Source organism: Puma concolor, chromosome A1, assembly GCF_028749965.1.
Source record: "Puma concolor isolate L17-30 chromosome A1, mPumCon1.1.hap2, whole genome shotgun sequence".
Lineage (NCBI taxonomy): Eukaryota > Metazoa > Chordata > Mammalia > Carnivora > Felidae > Puma > Puma concolor.
In genome coordinates this window covers 43,188,689-43,201,658 of record NC_141667.1, presented here as the reverse complement: position 1 = coordinate 43,201,658, position 12,970 = coordinate 43,188,689, and the positions used below count along the sequence as shown (strand labels likewise).

Sequence of the window (12,970 nt, the reverse complement as noted above, 5' to 3'; positions counted from 1 at the left end):
TATCTAGAGAGAGAGAACAAACATGACACCCCATCCCCCACATTATAGGATACTTATTCTTTTCAAGCATACGTGCGACATTTACAATAACTGGTGATATAATGGGCCACAAAGTAAACTTCATGTATTTCAAAAGATTGAAATGATATATGGAATGTCCCCTGGTCACAGTAAAAATATTCTAGAAACCAATAACAAAAAGCTAATTAGAATAATCTTCATATGCAACTAGGGAAGCTAGAAATACCCTTCTGAAAAGAAGGAATCACTTGCAAATAACTCATGGTAAAAGAATAAATCAGTGGAAATTAGTATAACTTCTGAACTGAAAAATAACAAAGACGCTACACGCCAAAACCTATGTGATGCAATGAAATCATGCTTAAAGGGAAATTTATAGCTTTAAATATACATGTTAGAAAAGAACAAAAGCTGAAAAAGTAATGAACTATGTAGCCACCTGTATAGGTCAGCGTCCCAACAAATAGTAGGTGTCACGTTCAAATTAGGATAATTCCAAGGAGGGCTTATTTACAAAGGGGCAATTACAGGGGTGCAGGTGCAATGAAGAAAACCACAAGAGAATGTACTAGTAGTGATGTTTTTACAAGCACTCCTGGCCCCATAAAGAGTTTTCTAGAACTTGGACGAAGAAGGGGTCCTGTAGAACAGACCACCTTGAGAGAAGCATTGCCCTTTAGTCAAGGAACAGAGCAAGCCCAAAGCAACCTTGCCAGTGGGGGCCCAGGGAAATAAATAATCTGACCTCACTGTTCTATCTTCCTCTAGTCTTTGGTCAGGTCTCCCCACTGGGCCAAACTCAACTAGAAGCTAGAAGGCCAAAGGCCCTATGTAGTCCAGAGGTGGCACAGGAGGAGCAGGTTTGAGAGGGGGCTGGAGGGGCAGACAGAAGCCGTCTATCACAACATCTCAAGAAATTAACAACATACCCAAAGAATAAAGATAAGCCCAGAAATCAATAAAATATAAAAAGATAAATAATGAACAAATGCCAAACGTTGGTTCCTTGAACAGATTCATGTGACTGACAAATTTCTGGCAAGACTGAACAAGAAAAATAGAACATCAAATGAGTTGTGTCAGAAATTAAACTGAGAATAACCACAGTAACACAAACATTAAAAAGACAAGAGGATAATTTGCCAAAAATACTTTAAATTTAGAGGAGACAGGCAAATCCCTGGAAAAGGAAAACCTACTAAATACAAATCAAGAAGAAATAGAAAGCCGTAATAGTCTTAGAGCAGTAAAATAAATCAAAACCTTCCCACAAAGACACTCCAGGCTCAGATGCCTTCAGGGGTGAGTTCTACAAAATATTTAAGGAAGAAATAATGCAATCCTCATGCAAATCATCCAGAAGAATAGAAAAGGAAGTGGCTGATATAAACTTGACAACAAAACCCAGCAAGGGCTACGTAAAAAAGGAATATTCAGGGGTGCCTGGGTGGCTCAGTCGGTTGAGCGTCCAACTTCGGCTCAGGTCACGATCTCGCGGTCTGTGAGTTCGAGCCCCGCGTCGGGCTCTGTGCTGACAGCTCAGAGCCTGGAGCCTGTTTCCGATTCTGTGTCTCCCTCTCTCTCTGCCCCTCCCCCATTCATGCTCTGTCTCTCCCTGTCTCAAAAATAAATAAACATTAAAAAAAAAAAATAGGGGCTCCTGGGTGGTGCAGTCGGTTAAGCGTCCGACTTCAGCCAGGTCACGATCTCGCGGTCCGGGAGTTCGAGCCCCGCGTCAGGCTCTGGGCTGATGGCTCAGAGTCTGGAGCCTGTTTCCGATTCTGTGTCTCCCTCTCTCTCTGCCCCTCCCCCGTTCATGCTTTGTCTCTCTCTGTCCCCCCCCAAAAAAAAAACCAAAAACCAAAAACAAAAAAAAACAAAAAATAAAAATAAAAAAAAATACAAGGGATGTAAGCAATGTTTAAAAAAAAAAAAAAGGACTATTCAGATTAAGCTCACTTGTGGACATAGATGCAAATATCCTAAACGAATTTTAGCAACCAAGGAATGAATAAGCCACAGGGATAAAAGGTACAGCATGGGGAATATAGTTAATGCTATTGCAATAGTGCTGTGAACAGATGATACACTTGTGGTAAGCGGGGTATAACATATACAGTTGTCAAACCACTCTGCTGTATGCCTGAAACTAATGGAATCTTGTGTGTCGGCTACACTTCGATAAAAAAATAATTACTTTTTAAAATTTTAAGCAAATAATAACTACAAGGGATTCTATATCATGACCCAATTGGGTCTAATCCAGGAAGGCAGGGTTGGTTTTTAACATTCGAAACATCCGTCAATACAGTTGGCTACCTTAAGAGAAACATGATATAATTATCTCCATAGAGAACTTTCTTGGCTTTCTGAAGAGAATTTTAAAAAAATTTCTTTAAGTTTTTATTTATTTATTTTGAGAGAAAGGGAGAGAGAGCGTGTGTGTGTGTGTGAGCAGGGGAGGGGCAGAGACAGAGGAAGAGAGAGAATCCCAAGCAGGCTCCACACTGTCAGCGCAGATCCCAACGCGGGGCTCTATCTCACGAACCATGATATCATGACCTGAGCTGAAACCAAGAGTTGGGCACTTAACCAGCTGAGCCCCCCAGGCGCCCCCCACCCTCACCCCGCAAAGAGAATTTTTTTTTAATGTTTGAAAATACTACGTATCAACAGAGACATGGAAGAAAGGAAAAGTCTAATAAACTGCTGTATCCTCTAGAGTATATACCAGAAACAACCACTTCTGAAAAGTTTGGCTTTATCTAGTAAACTTGAAGACATGCACATCTTATAACTCAGTATTTCTATCTCCTAGGTACACAGCATACAGAACTGAGAGCAGATACACATCAGACTGTTCATACATCATTGTTCACATTAACCCTAAGCTGAGGGAAAGTGCCATCTGTCATTGAATGGATACTTGGTGCTATCGTTTTACAAAAAAAAACTGGAGTCGGTAAAACAAATGGATTACAGCGACATGAAAAAGAGACCAAATGAAATAACAGACCCTGTAGGATTCCAGCCACATGAAACTGAAAAACAGGCAGAATTAAGCTAGAGGTTACTAGAAAGCATACTTAGGTAATAAAACTCTACAGAAAAGCAAGAGTGTAACTAATCATGTCAGAACAATGGTTACCTTTGGAGTCAGGGAGAGGGCTGCCATTGGCAGGGACAGGTCAGGGACTTCCAAGGTGCTGACAAGGTTGTTCTTGACCTGGGTGTGGTTTTATGGATGTTCACTTCAGAATGATTCATGAAGATTTTAATGTGTTTCTCCACGTTTGTATTTTTTCTCACAACAAACAAGCATAATCTTACAATAAATAAAAGATAATAATACTGGGGCCCCTGGGTGGCTCGGTCGGTTGAGCATCCGACTTCCCCTCAGGTCGTGATCTCACGGTTCTTGAGTTTGACCCCACGTTGGGCTCTGTGCTGACAGCTTGGAGCCTGGAACCTGCTTCAGATCCTGTGTATCCCTCTCTCTCTGACCCACCCCTGCTTACACTCCGTCTCTCAAAAATGAATAAATGTTAAAAAAAAGTTTTTAAAAAGATAATAATATCAAAAATAGTAATATTATCGTGAGGGATAAATCAGTATGTAAAGCACCCAGCTTAGTGCTTGGTACGTGGTAGGAGTTCACCATAGATGTGTTTCCTCACTCTCTCTCTCTCTCTCTCTCGATGGTATTAAGCTACCTCTCTCCATATAAGTATTAATGGAAACGATGGGCTTCTTTTTGCTCAGCAGTCAATAACAATATGCTGAATGAATCTTGTCCTTTTTCTTGGGTCGTCAAACTCAGCATGCACTTATAAAATGTTGTATTCATCAGGCTTTTTTCCATGTCTAAATTTGAATAGTAAGATGCTTGGATAAGATTTGGGGGTCATTGAGGCGTAGTGAATGTAAGCAGGGACTGGGACCCCCCAAGAGAGTAGAGGGGGGACAAGACCCAGATTCAAGGGTTTTGTCCAACTGTCCCTATATCAAAAGTTACCAGTTGTCTTTGGCCTTTACAGGAACCCACCTCCTGATCATTGGGCTTTAGTAAGTGGTCTCCCCACTTATGTTGCCCAGAATGGCCTGGTAAGTAATGCAACTTTGAAGGCGGAGGGTCTTGAATTGTTGGAAGTGTGAAAGGATTTCAGATTGAGAGAGTAGGAAACACGGCGGGAAGTGAGTCTCTAAAAGCCTGAGTCTCATTCCTCAGTTCGCTTGACCCTTGGTGCACATCACCCCATATTTGAGCCCGGTCACCCCTCTTTAGCCTTCCCCAGGCACACGCTACACAACGCTGCTCCTGTAGCGAAAAGTTTACGTGTTGAACATTTTCAATGTACCAGGCACTGCCGTTGGCTCTGGGGATGGAAAGACAGATGCATCAGATACAGTGTCTGTTCTGAAGCTCGTAATCAACTGGGGAGATATTTTAAACAGATTCTTCTACTCCAGTGTGATAAGGGCACAATAGAGATATACCGGGTATAGTCTAGGAGCACAGGGTAGGGGGCATCTAAACCAGCCTTTTCTTCCTAGAGTGTCAGTCTGAGTTGAGTTTTAAAATAAATAGGTCTTAGGCAGATAAGAGCAGGAAAGGGGATTCAGGTGGAGGCAGCGATGTGAGCAAACACGGGCCTGGAGGTTTGAACAGCAAGGTGTATGCAGTTGAGTGTGGCTGGAGTATTAGGTTTGAGACAGGAAGCCTTCAACAGATGAGCCTCGTGAGGGAAAGAAGCACCAGATAGCAGTGGCCTTGGATGCCAGGTCACGGGATGGGACTTCAACCTATAGGCACTGAGTTTTTAAGCAAGAGATTGACACGGTCAATTTCCATTTTAAAAAGATAACTCTGAGAGCTCCCTGGAAGATAGATCTGAAGATATTAAGAGGCAGAGCAAAAAGCACATCCTTACAAGCAAGAGAAGACGGGCATCTCAAGAAAGGCACAGGCAGCGAGGAGTGCTCTCGTTAGCAGCAACAGCCAGTGAGGGCCTACGAGCCGCGCAGTAAATAAATTTTCTCATTCAATACGCACGCAGGTCTGACAGAGACAAGATGAAGAGAGGGAGACCAGGGCTCAGATCTAATATCAGGAGGGTAAAGTTGGCAGGACTTCGTGATCATGGGCAGAGAAGGAGGGAGAGAGAAGGGTCAGGGCTAATCTCAGGCTTCTGGACTGGATAAGCAGTGCTGACCAGAGGGTTGGATGCGAGGTGATAAGGTCAGTTTCAGACAAGATGACACGGAGACGTTTTTAGGCAGCAAATGTCCAGTGGGCAGCTGAAGAGATGACTCTGAAGCTGTGGAGAGAGAGGAGAGTTGGAGACAGGGGACTTGAAAGACATCAGGACCAGATGGTTCTGGAAACCATGTGTGTGGATGAAGTCACCAGGGAGAGTGAGAGGGACCTGGGGTGGGATGCTGTTGGGTGACAGCATTTAAAGACTAAAGAGGAGCATGTGAAGGCTAGAAGGAGGGTTCGGAGGTATCTGGAGACCCAGGCAGGAGTAGGTGTCATGGAAACCGAGGAAGTAAAGCGATTCAACAAGGAGAGAGACGGCCAAGCAGCAAAAGCGATCTAGTGAGATAAGAACTGAAAACCCTATCGAGTTTGGCAATTAGGTCACTGGCGGCCCTGATGAGAGCAGGTTTGGTGGTGAGGCAGAGGTGGAAGCTGGTGTGGGGTCTGCGGAGGGGTAGATGGATGATAAGCAGGTAGAGAATCACAAAAGAAAAGAAGAGAAAAAAGCCTGGGTGGGTTGCTACTGGGACCGTGTTTGGGTGAAGAGAGATTTCACGTTCAAGGATGGGAGAGACTCAAGCAAGCTCATGGCTGAGGGCAGGAGCCCTCAGAGAGGTCAGGGGTCAGGAGAGAACAACGGCAACTGATGGAAATGGTCCAAAGAGAGGCCAGAGGGATGCGGCAGTAGGTAAGCAGCTCTTGAACAGAAGCAGAGACAGACAGCTCACCCTCTGAGACCACATGATGGTCACGGCCAATGGGACAGGCAGGGTCACTTCAAATCCTTTGGGTGCCTTTTTGAGAACTTGGAAAAAGCATGCCTTCTCAGTGGGTGAAAAGAAAAAGACTAGGGGCGTCTCTCTGCAAGTCAAGAACAAGCTGGAGTTTAACTCCCAGGCAACCTTCAGTGGTGTGCTTTTGTGCAGTGTGCACACCATGCAAGTGTACACGGTGGCCCCAAGGGCAGGGCTCTGGAGGCGTGAGGTACGTCCCATCCATATGGTAGGGTTAACTAGTTCAATTTTTAGGAGACGAATGTGGCAATATAAAACCAGAGCTACAACACTTTTATTTCTCATTCTACTTTGGGGTTTATGCCCCCAGAAAAAAACTCCTTCCTTAACAAAACAAACAATACCAAACCCAAATGTAACGGGCTGAAAGATGCTTAGAGTAGCATTACTTATATTAATAGTAACAAAAACGGGATACCACCCAAACATTCAGCAAAAGGGGGACAAGCAAATGAGATACTATGCAGCTGTTAACAATGACAAATTGTAGCCTTAATTTCTTTCAAAGCTTAGAAATGACTGAGGAAGCAAATGGCAAGAACTAATGTTCGCCCAGGTAGCTTTTCTGTCCAATAACCTCAGTTAATCATTCAAAGCCATCTTGGGCATGTCTACCTAATGAAAAGAATGTGAACGCCTTGGGCAAGGACATAGCATTTCTGAAAGCAGGGCTTCACTAGGTATGCTATCGTGACTAATCACAGCTCTATTATTCCTCCTCATGGCTTTCAGATTTGCAACATCATGAATGCGCCTGCGGAGGACTTTTTCGAATTCCAGGCAAGTCATTTTTTGTTTGATCTCTTAGTCATATGATGTTTTTTCCCCCCAAGAGGAGTAGGATACATTAAAATCCGTCTATTTATTGGGAGGCAGTCTCGATAAAGTGAAAATGTGGATGGAAAAAAGTCATGTGCCCATGGAAGTGGGGAGAGAGTTAGTTTGGTAAATTCCAAGGTCCCGTTTGGTTTTAATGTTCACACCCTTTGCTTTCTGGCCTCAGGACCTTTGTTTATGCTGTTCCCCTACCCCCCAACTATCGTGTCCTGCCCAAATCCTCTCTGCCCTTCAATACAACCTCAAACGCTATGAAACTTCCATGGAGTTTTATTCTGTTTCTTCTGGCTAATATCATTTCTGTCTCCTTGGGCTTTTCATGGAATATTGTTTAACACTCCATTTGATTTTGCCCGTCTTTTCTACGAATGTTTATGAAGGGCACCCTCTGTGCCAGGAATTGACACAGTGCTACACTGGCTGCTGTAGTGGACCGACAGACATGGTCTTTATCTCAAGAAGGCTCATGATTATATGGGGAGAAAGGCCATGGAGTGTTGGTCAGAGGACAGAGGGACAGAGGAAGGGATCTCTCTGGAGACCTGACTTAGTCTGGAATTAATCAAGGAATAATAATTGAGAAATTATGTTTGGGCAGCAAAGAAAGGGGAGAAGACTGCAGGAGGGAGAGGGCTTGTTGGAAGGACCTACAGTAGACCGATGGATTTGAGTCAGAGGCAGATCAGAAAGTGCCAACAGGAGATTCTAGAGAAGTAGACTAAGGCCAGATGACGCACGGCCTGGAAAACCATGCCCGGGAGTTCTCTCCTACTATATTTCCCTTCCTTATCTTTTATTACCCTTCCTTGATTTCAGGTTAACTCTCCTCAGCAAAATATCAGCTTCCTTTGGCCAATGGTTGGGCCTTATCTTTCTTGATATTTCCAGCTCCTGTAAATATTTGTTGAGGTTAGCACACTCGATATAAGAAAAACAAATCATTAGCAATCAGGAACTAACTAAGAAGAAAATAAAAATGTCTCTTAGAAAAATTCATGAATTATTTTTTTACTCCTTGAAGAGCATGTTGAAAGAGCTTCGTGAGACTATCCTTCCAAAGCTAAAGTTGCACATCCTGGTTTAGGGTTTTGACCATGACCATGGGACAAGCCCAAACTGTTGTCACGTGTTGCTAACCTGATGATATCCGTACAGAACTTGGTCTCTACTCAATTAATTGCACCTACCCACATGAAAAAATCAAATCTGATCTCAATTTTAGATTCTAGTCTTCTTCCTCCAACTCATTCTCTACAAAGTAGTTTGAGTAGTTTTGGAAACATGGGTTGCATCAAGTACCTTCTCTGCTTAAAAAATCTTTAATGTTTTCTCATTTCACTTTCAATAATAAGCTGTCTCCTTATCATGGCCTTCAGAAGGAAGAACTTCCCCAAAGGTTAAGTAGAGAGCCGGGGGGGTGGGGGAGGCAGACCTAGAACTCATGTTTCCTGACCAACAGCCCCTTGCTCTTTGGGCTGTAATCTGCACCCCTTGGGAGTCATTTTTTCACCAGGTGCTGACTTCCAGCGTTACTGAAATCATCACCACTGTCGTTGTTGTCGTGGTCATTGTCCTCGTCATCATCTCACCACCTTAAGAATCTTGGAACTTTCTGGAACTGAGCCCCTGGGTGGCTCAGTCAGTTAAGCGTCCGACTTCGGCTCAGGCCATGATTTTGCGGATCATGAGTTCGAGCCCTGCGTGGGGCTCTGTGCTGACAGCTCAGAGCCTGGAACCTGCTTCGGGTTGTGTGTGTCTCTCTCTCTTTGCCTCTCGCCTCCTTGTGCTCTGTCTCTGTCTCTGTCTCTCTCTCTCTCAAAAATAAATAAACATTAAAATAAAAAAGAATCTTGGAACTTTCAAACTAGAAGACTCTCCAAGTACAGGAAGCCTTCCTTGATTTCCTTCCCTTCTCTGGTTCCCCCAGTATCATAACAAACTCCCCACGTGTAGTGCAGTTGCTCCTTGACCTTCTAGATTACAAGCAACCTGAGGACAACCTTTGTGCCTTATTCGCCTTGTTTTATTTTCAACTTCTAGGTCAGTTTCTTGCACGTTCTAAAATGTCTGATATTTTACGAATTAGCAGAAAAAGAGTCTAGAAATTACCTCGTCCAGTCGTCCTCTTGTTATAAATGATGAAAATGAGGCTCTGACAGATGGAAAATGACTCACAAAGGGGACCTTGAGATTGACCAAGAAATTTCACCTCCGTTTTCTCGTATGTTCCACGAGGCACATATTCTTGCTACCGTCCCCATCTACAGATGAGAAAGTTGAGACCCACCGAGATAAGATGACATGCCAAAAGTAACAGAAAGTCACGTCAAGAGTCAAGAGTCAAGAGCTAAACAAACAAACAAAACCTTTAATTGTGGCGTTGTTAAGCACATTCCGGCACTTGGTGGCTTGAGAGAGAGAGAGAAAGAGAGAGAGAGACTGTATCTGCGAATAATCAGAAGCAGGTGAAACACTCTAGACGACTTTAATCTGTTGCCAAAATAGACAGGTGAAAAACAAAGCACAGCGAGGAGCCAAAGGTTTTGTTTACACAGCTACCATCTGATTCGATAGGCTTGTTGCCCACCTTCCCGCAGAGTCCCTAGTTGTTTTGCAGTTTTCATTTTGTACGTATTACCTGGAAAGCACGGGCACTTTTTAAATATACCCAAATAGCCTGTGCGGCAGAAAGTCTGAAAGTTGTGATGCCCAGAGTCACGTGAACTACATTGCCTGTTTAAACACATCTGAACCCCTTTGATTATCTTTAGTTTCCTCTCTTTTGCACATGTTGTTGATAACGAGCAGACCGAATTATTGTTCCCTTGTCCTTTTCTGACTGCTATTTCTTTTTCTGTAAGTTTATTTATTTATTTTGAGAGAGACAGAGACGGCGCTAGTGAGGGAGGGGCAGAGACAGAGGGAGACGGAGAATCCCAAGCGGGCTCCACACCGTCAGCACAGAGCCCGACGCGGGGCTCGAACTCACGAAACCGTGAGACCGTGACCTGAGCTGAAACCAAGAGCCTGACGCTTAACCGACCGAGCCATCGGGCGCCCCTCTGACCGCCATTTCTAGGCCCAGTTCTGTCCAGACTTCTGAATGAAAGGTCCTCCCGAGCAACAAATGTGTAACCCACTCTGGCTTCTCTTGCAGAAAGAGCCTCTGGATGAGTCCGGATGGATGATCAAGAATGTCCTTTCTATGCCAATTGTGAACAAGAAGGAAGAGATTGTTGGGGTGGCCACGTTTTACAATCGCAAAGATGGGAAACCCTTTGATGAGATGGACGAGACCCTCATGGAGGTATGGTTTGCGAGGAGGCCTTTGCCGTGGGGTTTCCGAGATGGCTTGTTGCAAGCGTGCTGGGGGACCCTCACCCCTTGTAGCCGCTCCCCCGACTCTGCCTCAACGTCCGCTTTCTTCGCCCTCACTTCGGCATTGCCCGTGTCGTCAGAGAAATCCACACTCCCCTTAAAACCACTTTGAATTAACACACTTCACCTTTCAGCATTTTTAGGATCACACTCAAAATGAGAATACCTCCTGCCCCCACACAGGCCCAACATGTTCCCCTTGTACGAAGGTATTAGGTGCTTTATCTGTGTCGGTGCTTTATTAGAAAGCGCGTTCTCGTCCATCGTTTTCTCTTATCCTCACAACATCTCTTTGAGGAGGGCAGCGCCCAGCTTATCGACCCCACCTCACGGCCGAGGAAATGGAATCTTCAAGCCTTGCCCTCAACTGCAGAGGCAGGATCAAGCCTGGGTGTTCTGCCTCTGATTCTTCTTTTTCCTTCCTTGCAGTCTTTGGCTCAGTTCCTGGGCTGGTCTGTCTTAAATCCCGACACCTATGAGTCAATGAACAAACTGGAAAACAGGAAGGACATTTTCCAGGACATGGTAAAATACCACGTGAAGTGTGACAACGAAGAGATCCAGACAATCCTGGTGGGTAAAGCTCTTCTATTGTTTCTGCCCTAGCAGCCACTGCATCCTGGAGATGTGGTCAGAGCAATACTAAAGCTCCATGAAGGCAGAGACAGGTAGGCTTGCCTTCCACGGGGATGCCCCTGGCCCCTCACGTCGGATGGATGGATGGATCCGTGCGTATCAGAAAGTCACACAAAATGGCTGCCCTGTGTGGCTTGGGGACAGCTGTCCCTCACGCATCACCTCAGTCGTAGGGCCAGATCTTGGCTTCACAGCTCTAGAAATTCCGTTTTTCACTGTGCTGAGGGCTGATTTGGTAGGAGAGATAGAGTCGCCCAACCACAGCCTCTACTCTCAGAGGAATCTCTATCTGACAGCCCAATGGACGATGGTCAGTTTCTCAGAGACTCCCTCTAGGGGGTTGACTCATGTAGAAACCCAGTCAGATCGCAGAGGAGTTGGGTGAGCAAAGAAGTATGACAGAAGGAGTTGGAGGTTACTAGGCAGTCCTCACATAGTTTAACCACGTTGCAGTGTATGAGGCAATTTTACACTTATAATATCGTTTGACGCTCACAGTGGCCCACTAAGGTGGGCAGGGTAAGGGTTTCTATCCCCACTGTAGATATGAAGAAACTGAGGCCCCCAAGGGGGAAGTAACTTGTCCCCTAATCACCCAGGGGACATTAAATAGGTCTCACTCATTAAATACGTCTCACTCAACCTTTGTCCGAATAATGAGCAAATTCTCCACCACTCTTATGAATGGACTGCCTTGTTAGGTAGTGAGCACCCTGTCAAGAGAGGCATCCAAATAGAGGCTGGATGTGAATTTACCAGGGATGCTACAGAGGAGAGTCCTGCCTGGGGTAGGAAATTGGATGAGGTGCTTTCAAAGACACGTGGGAATTAGTGATTCATCATTACTGGGATTTTGTTCTCAAAAAAACCACTATCTTAGAAGTAAACTGAGTTAGCCAAATGGCATTGGATAGGATGCCCAGCTAAGCTCCCAAGACCTTGCTTATAGACCTCGCAAGTTGAAACAAGACAGGCCAATGTTTTCAGAAGTGATTTCTTAAGCTGGGAACGTATCACAACACCTTTGATAATTTCATCTCAATATCTGATACATTCAAAGGAGAAAACATCTAGTGTTGATGAATTGACTCACAATTCGCTTGTCTCAGTTCATGATTTCAGCCAAGTGATGGGTATGTGGGCACTACGCAAGCATAGCTTCAGTGAACCAGTGAATCAGAAACAAGCAACTGGGTCCAGGTCCCCACCCCCCCCCACCCCCCACCCCCCACCCCCACCCCCACCCCGCCTCCTCTGGCACGTGCGTGGCGCAACAGGCCCAGGGAAGGAAGAAACTTGCCTTGAGTCAGGCAGCCAGTAGAAAAGCCAGAACCATGAACAAGACCTTCTGACTCCAAGTCAGTAATAATGACAAGAATATCAGCAACAACATTATTTAATTCTAGTGCTTACGATGTGCCTAGTACTGCACTAAATGACTTACATGCATGATTTAGTTTAGTTGCATGCTTTGTGTGTGAATTGGAGGAAAGGGAATGGAAATGGAAAGCGGAGGGACATGGAGACCCCAGATAAAGCAACTGATTTTTTTTTTTTCTCTCTATTTTGGGCCCTGGCAGAAAACCAGAGAGGTGTACGGGAAGGAGCCATGGGAATGTGAGGAAGAGGAACTCGCTGAGATCCTGGTGAGCAGGGCAGGGCATCCCTGGCCCTCGCGGGTGACTCTTGCAGGGTGCGCCCTGAGCATGCGCGTGGTGGGGGGCTGTCTCTGCAAAGCAGGACCCTTGTCACTCTGCTCTGATCCTCCCGGCAGACGCAGGATGGGGACGGGGCTGGGTGAGGGAGAGACCCAGGAACGCCTCATGTGCTCCAACCACTTGCCTCTGTTCCTTACCCAGCAAGGAGAGCTGCCAGATGCGGAGAAATATGAAATTAATAAATTCCACTTCAGCGACTTGCCCCTGACAGAGCTGGAGCTAGTGAAATGTGGGATACAGATGTACTATGAGCTCAAAGTGGTAGATAAATTTCACATTCCTCAGGAGGTAAGGTCGAAATAAACCTCTCTGATTTCCTTTTTTCT

The 12,970-nt window shown here is 45.2% G+C and overlaps 1 protein-coding gene across 1 annotated transcript in view; it reads left to right on the top strand.

Annotated features, from left to right (window-relative positions):
* PDE6A (phosphodiesterase 6A) overlaps positions 1 to 12,970 on the top strand; it is a 63,755-nt gene that overhangs the window by 24,830 nt on the left and 25,955 nt on the right. Inside the window, exons 7-12 of the mRNA XM_086700433.1 lie at positions 4,059 to 4,125; positions 6,808 to 6,859; positions 10,074 to 10,219; positions 10,720 to 10,863; positions 12,507 to 12,572; positions 12,786 to 12,932. Coding sequence (XP_086556559.1) covers positions 4,059 to 4,125; positions 6,808 to 6,859; positions 10,074 to 10,219; positions 10,720 to 10,863; positions 12,507 to 12,572; positions 12,786 to 12,932 — 622 coding nt within the window. The remainder of the gene's footprint in view (positions 1 to 4,058; positions 4,126 to 6,807; positions 6,860 to 10,073; positions 10,220 to 10,719; positions 10,864 to 12,506; positions 12,573 to 12,785; positions 12,933 to 12,970) is intronic.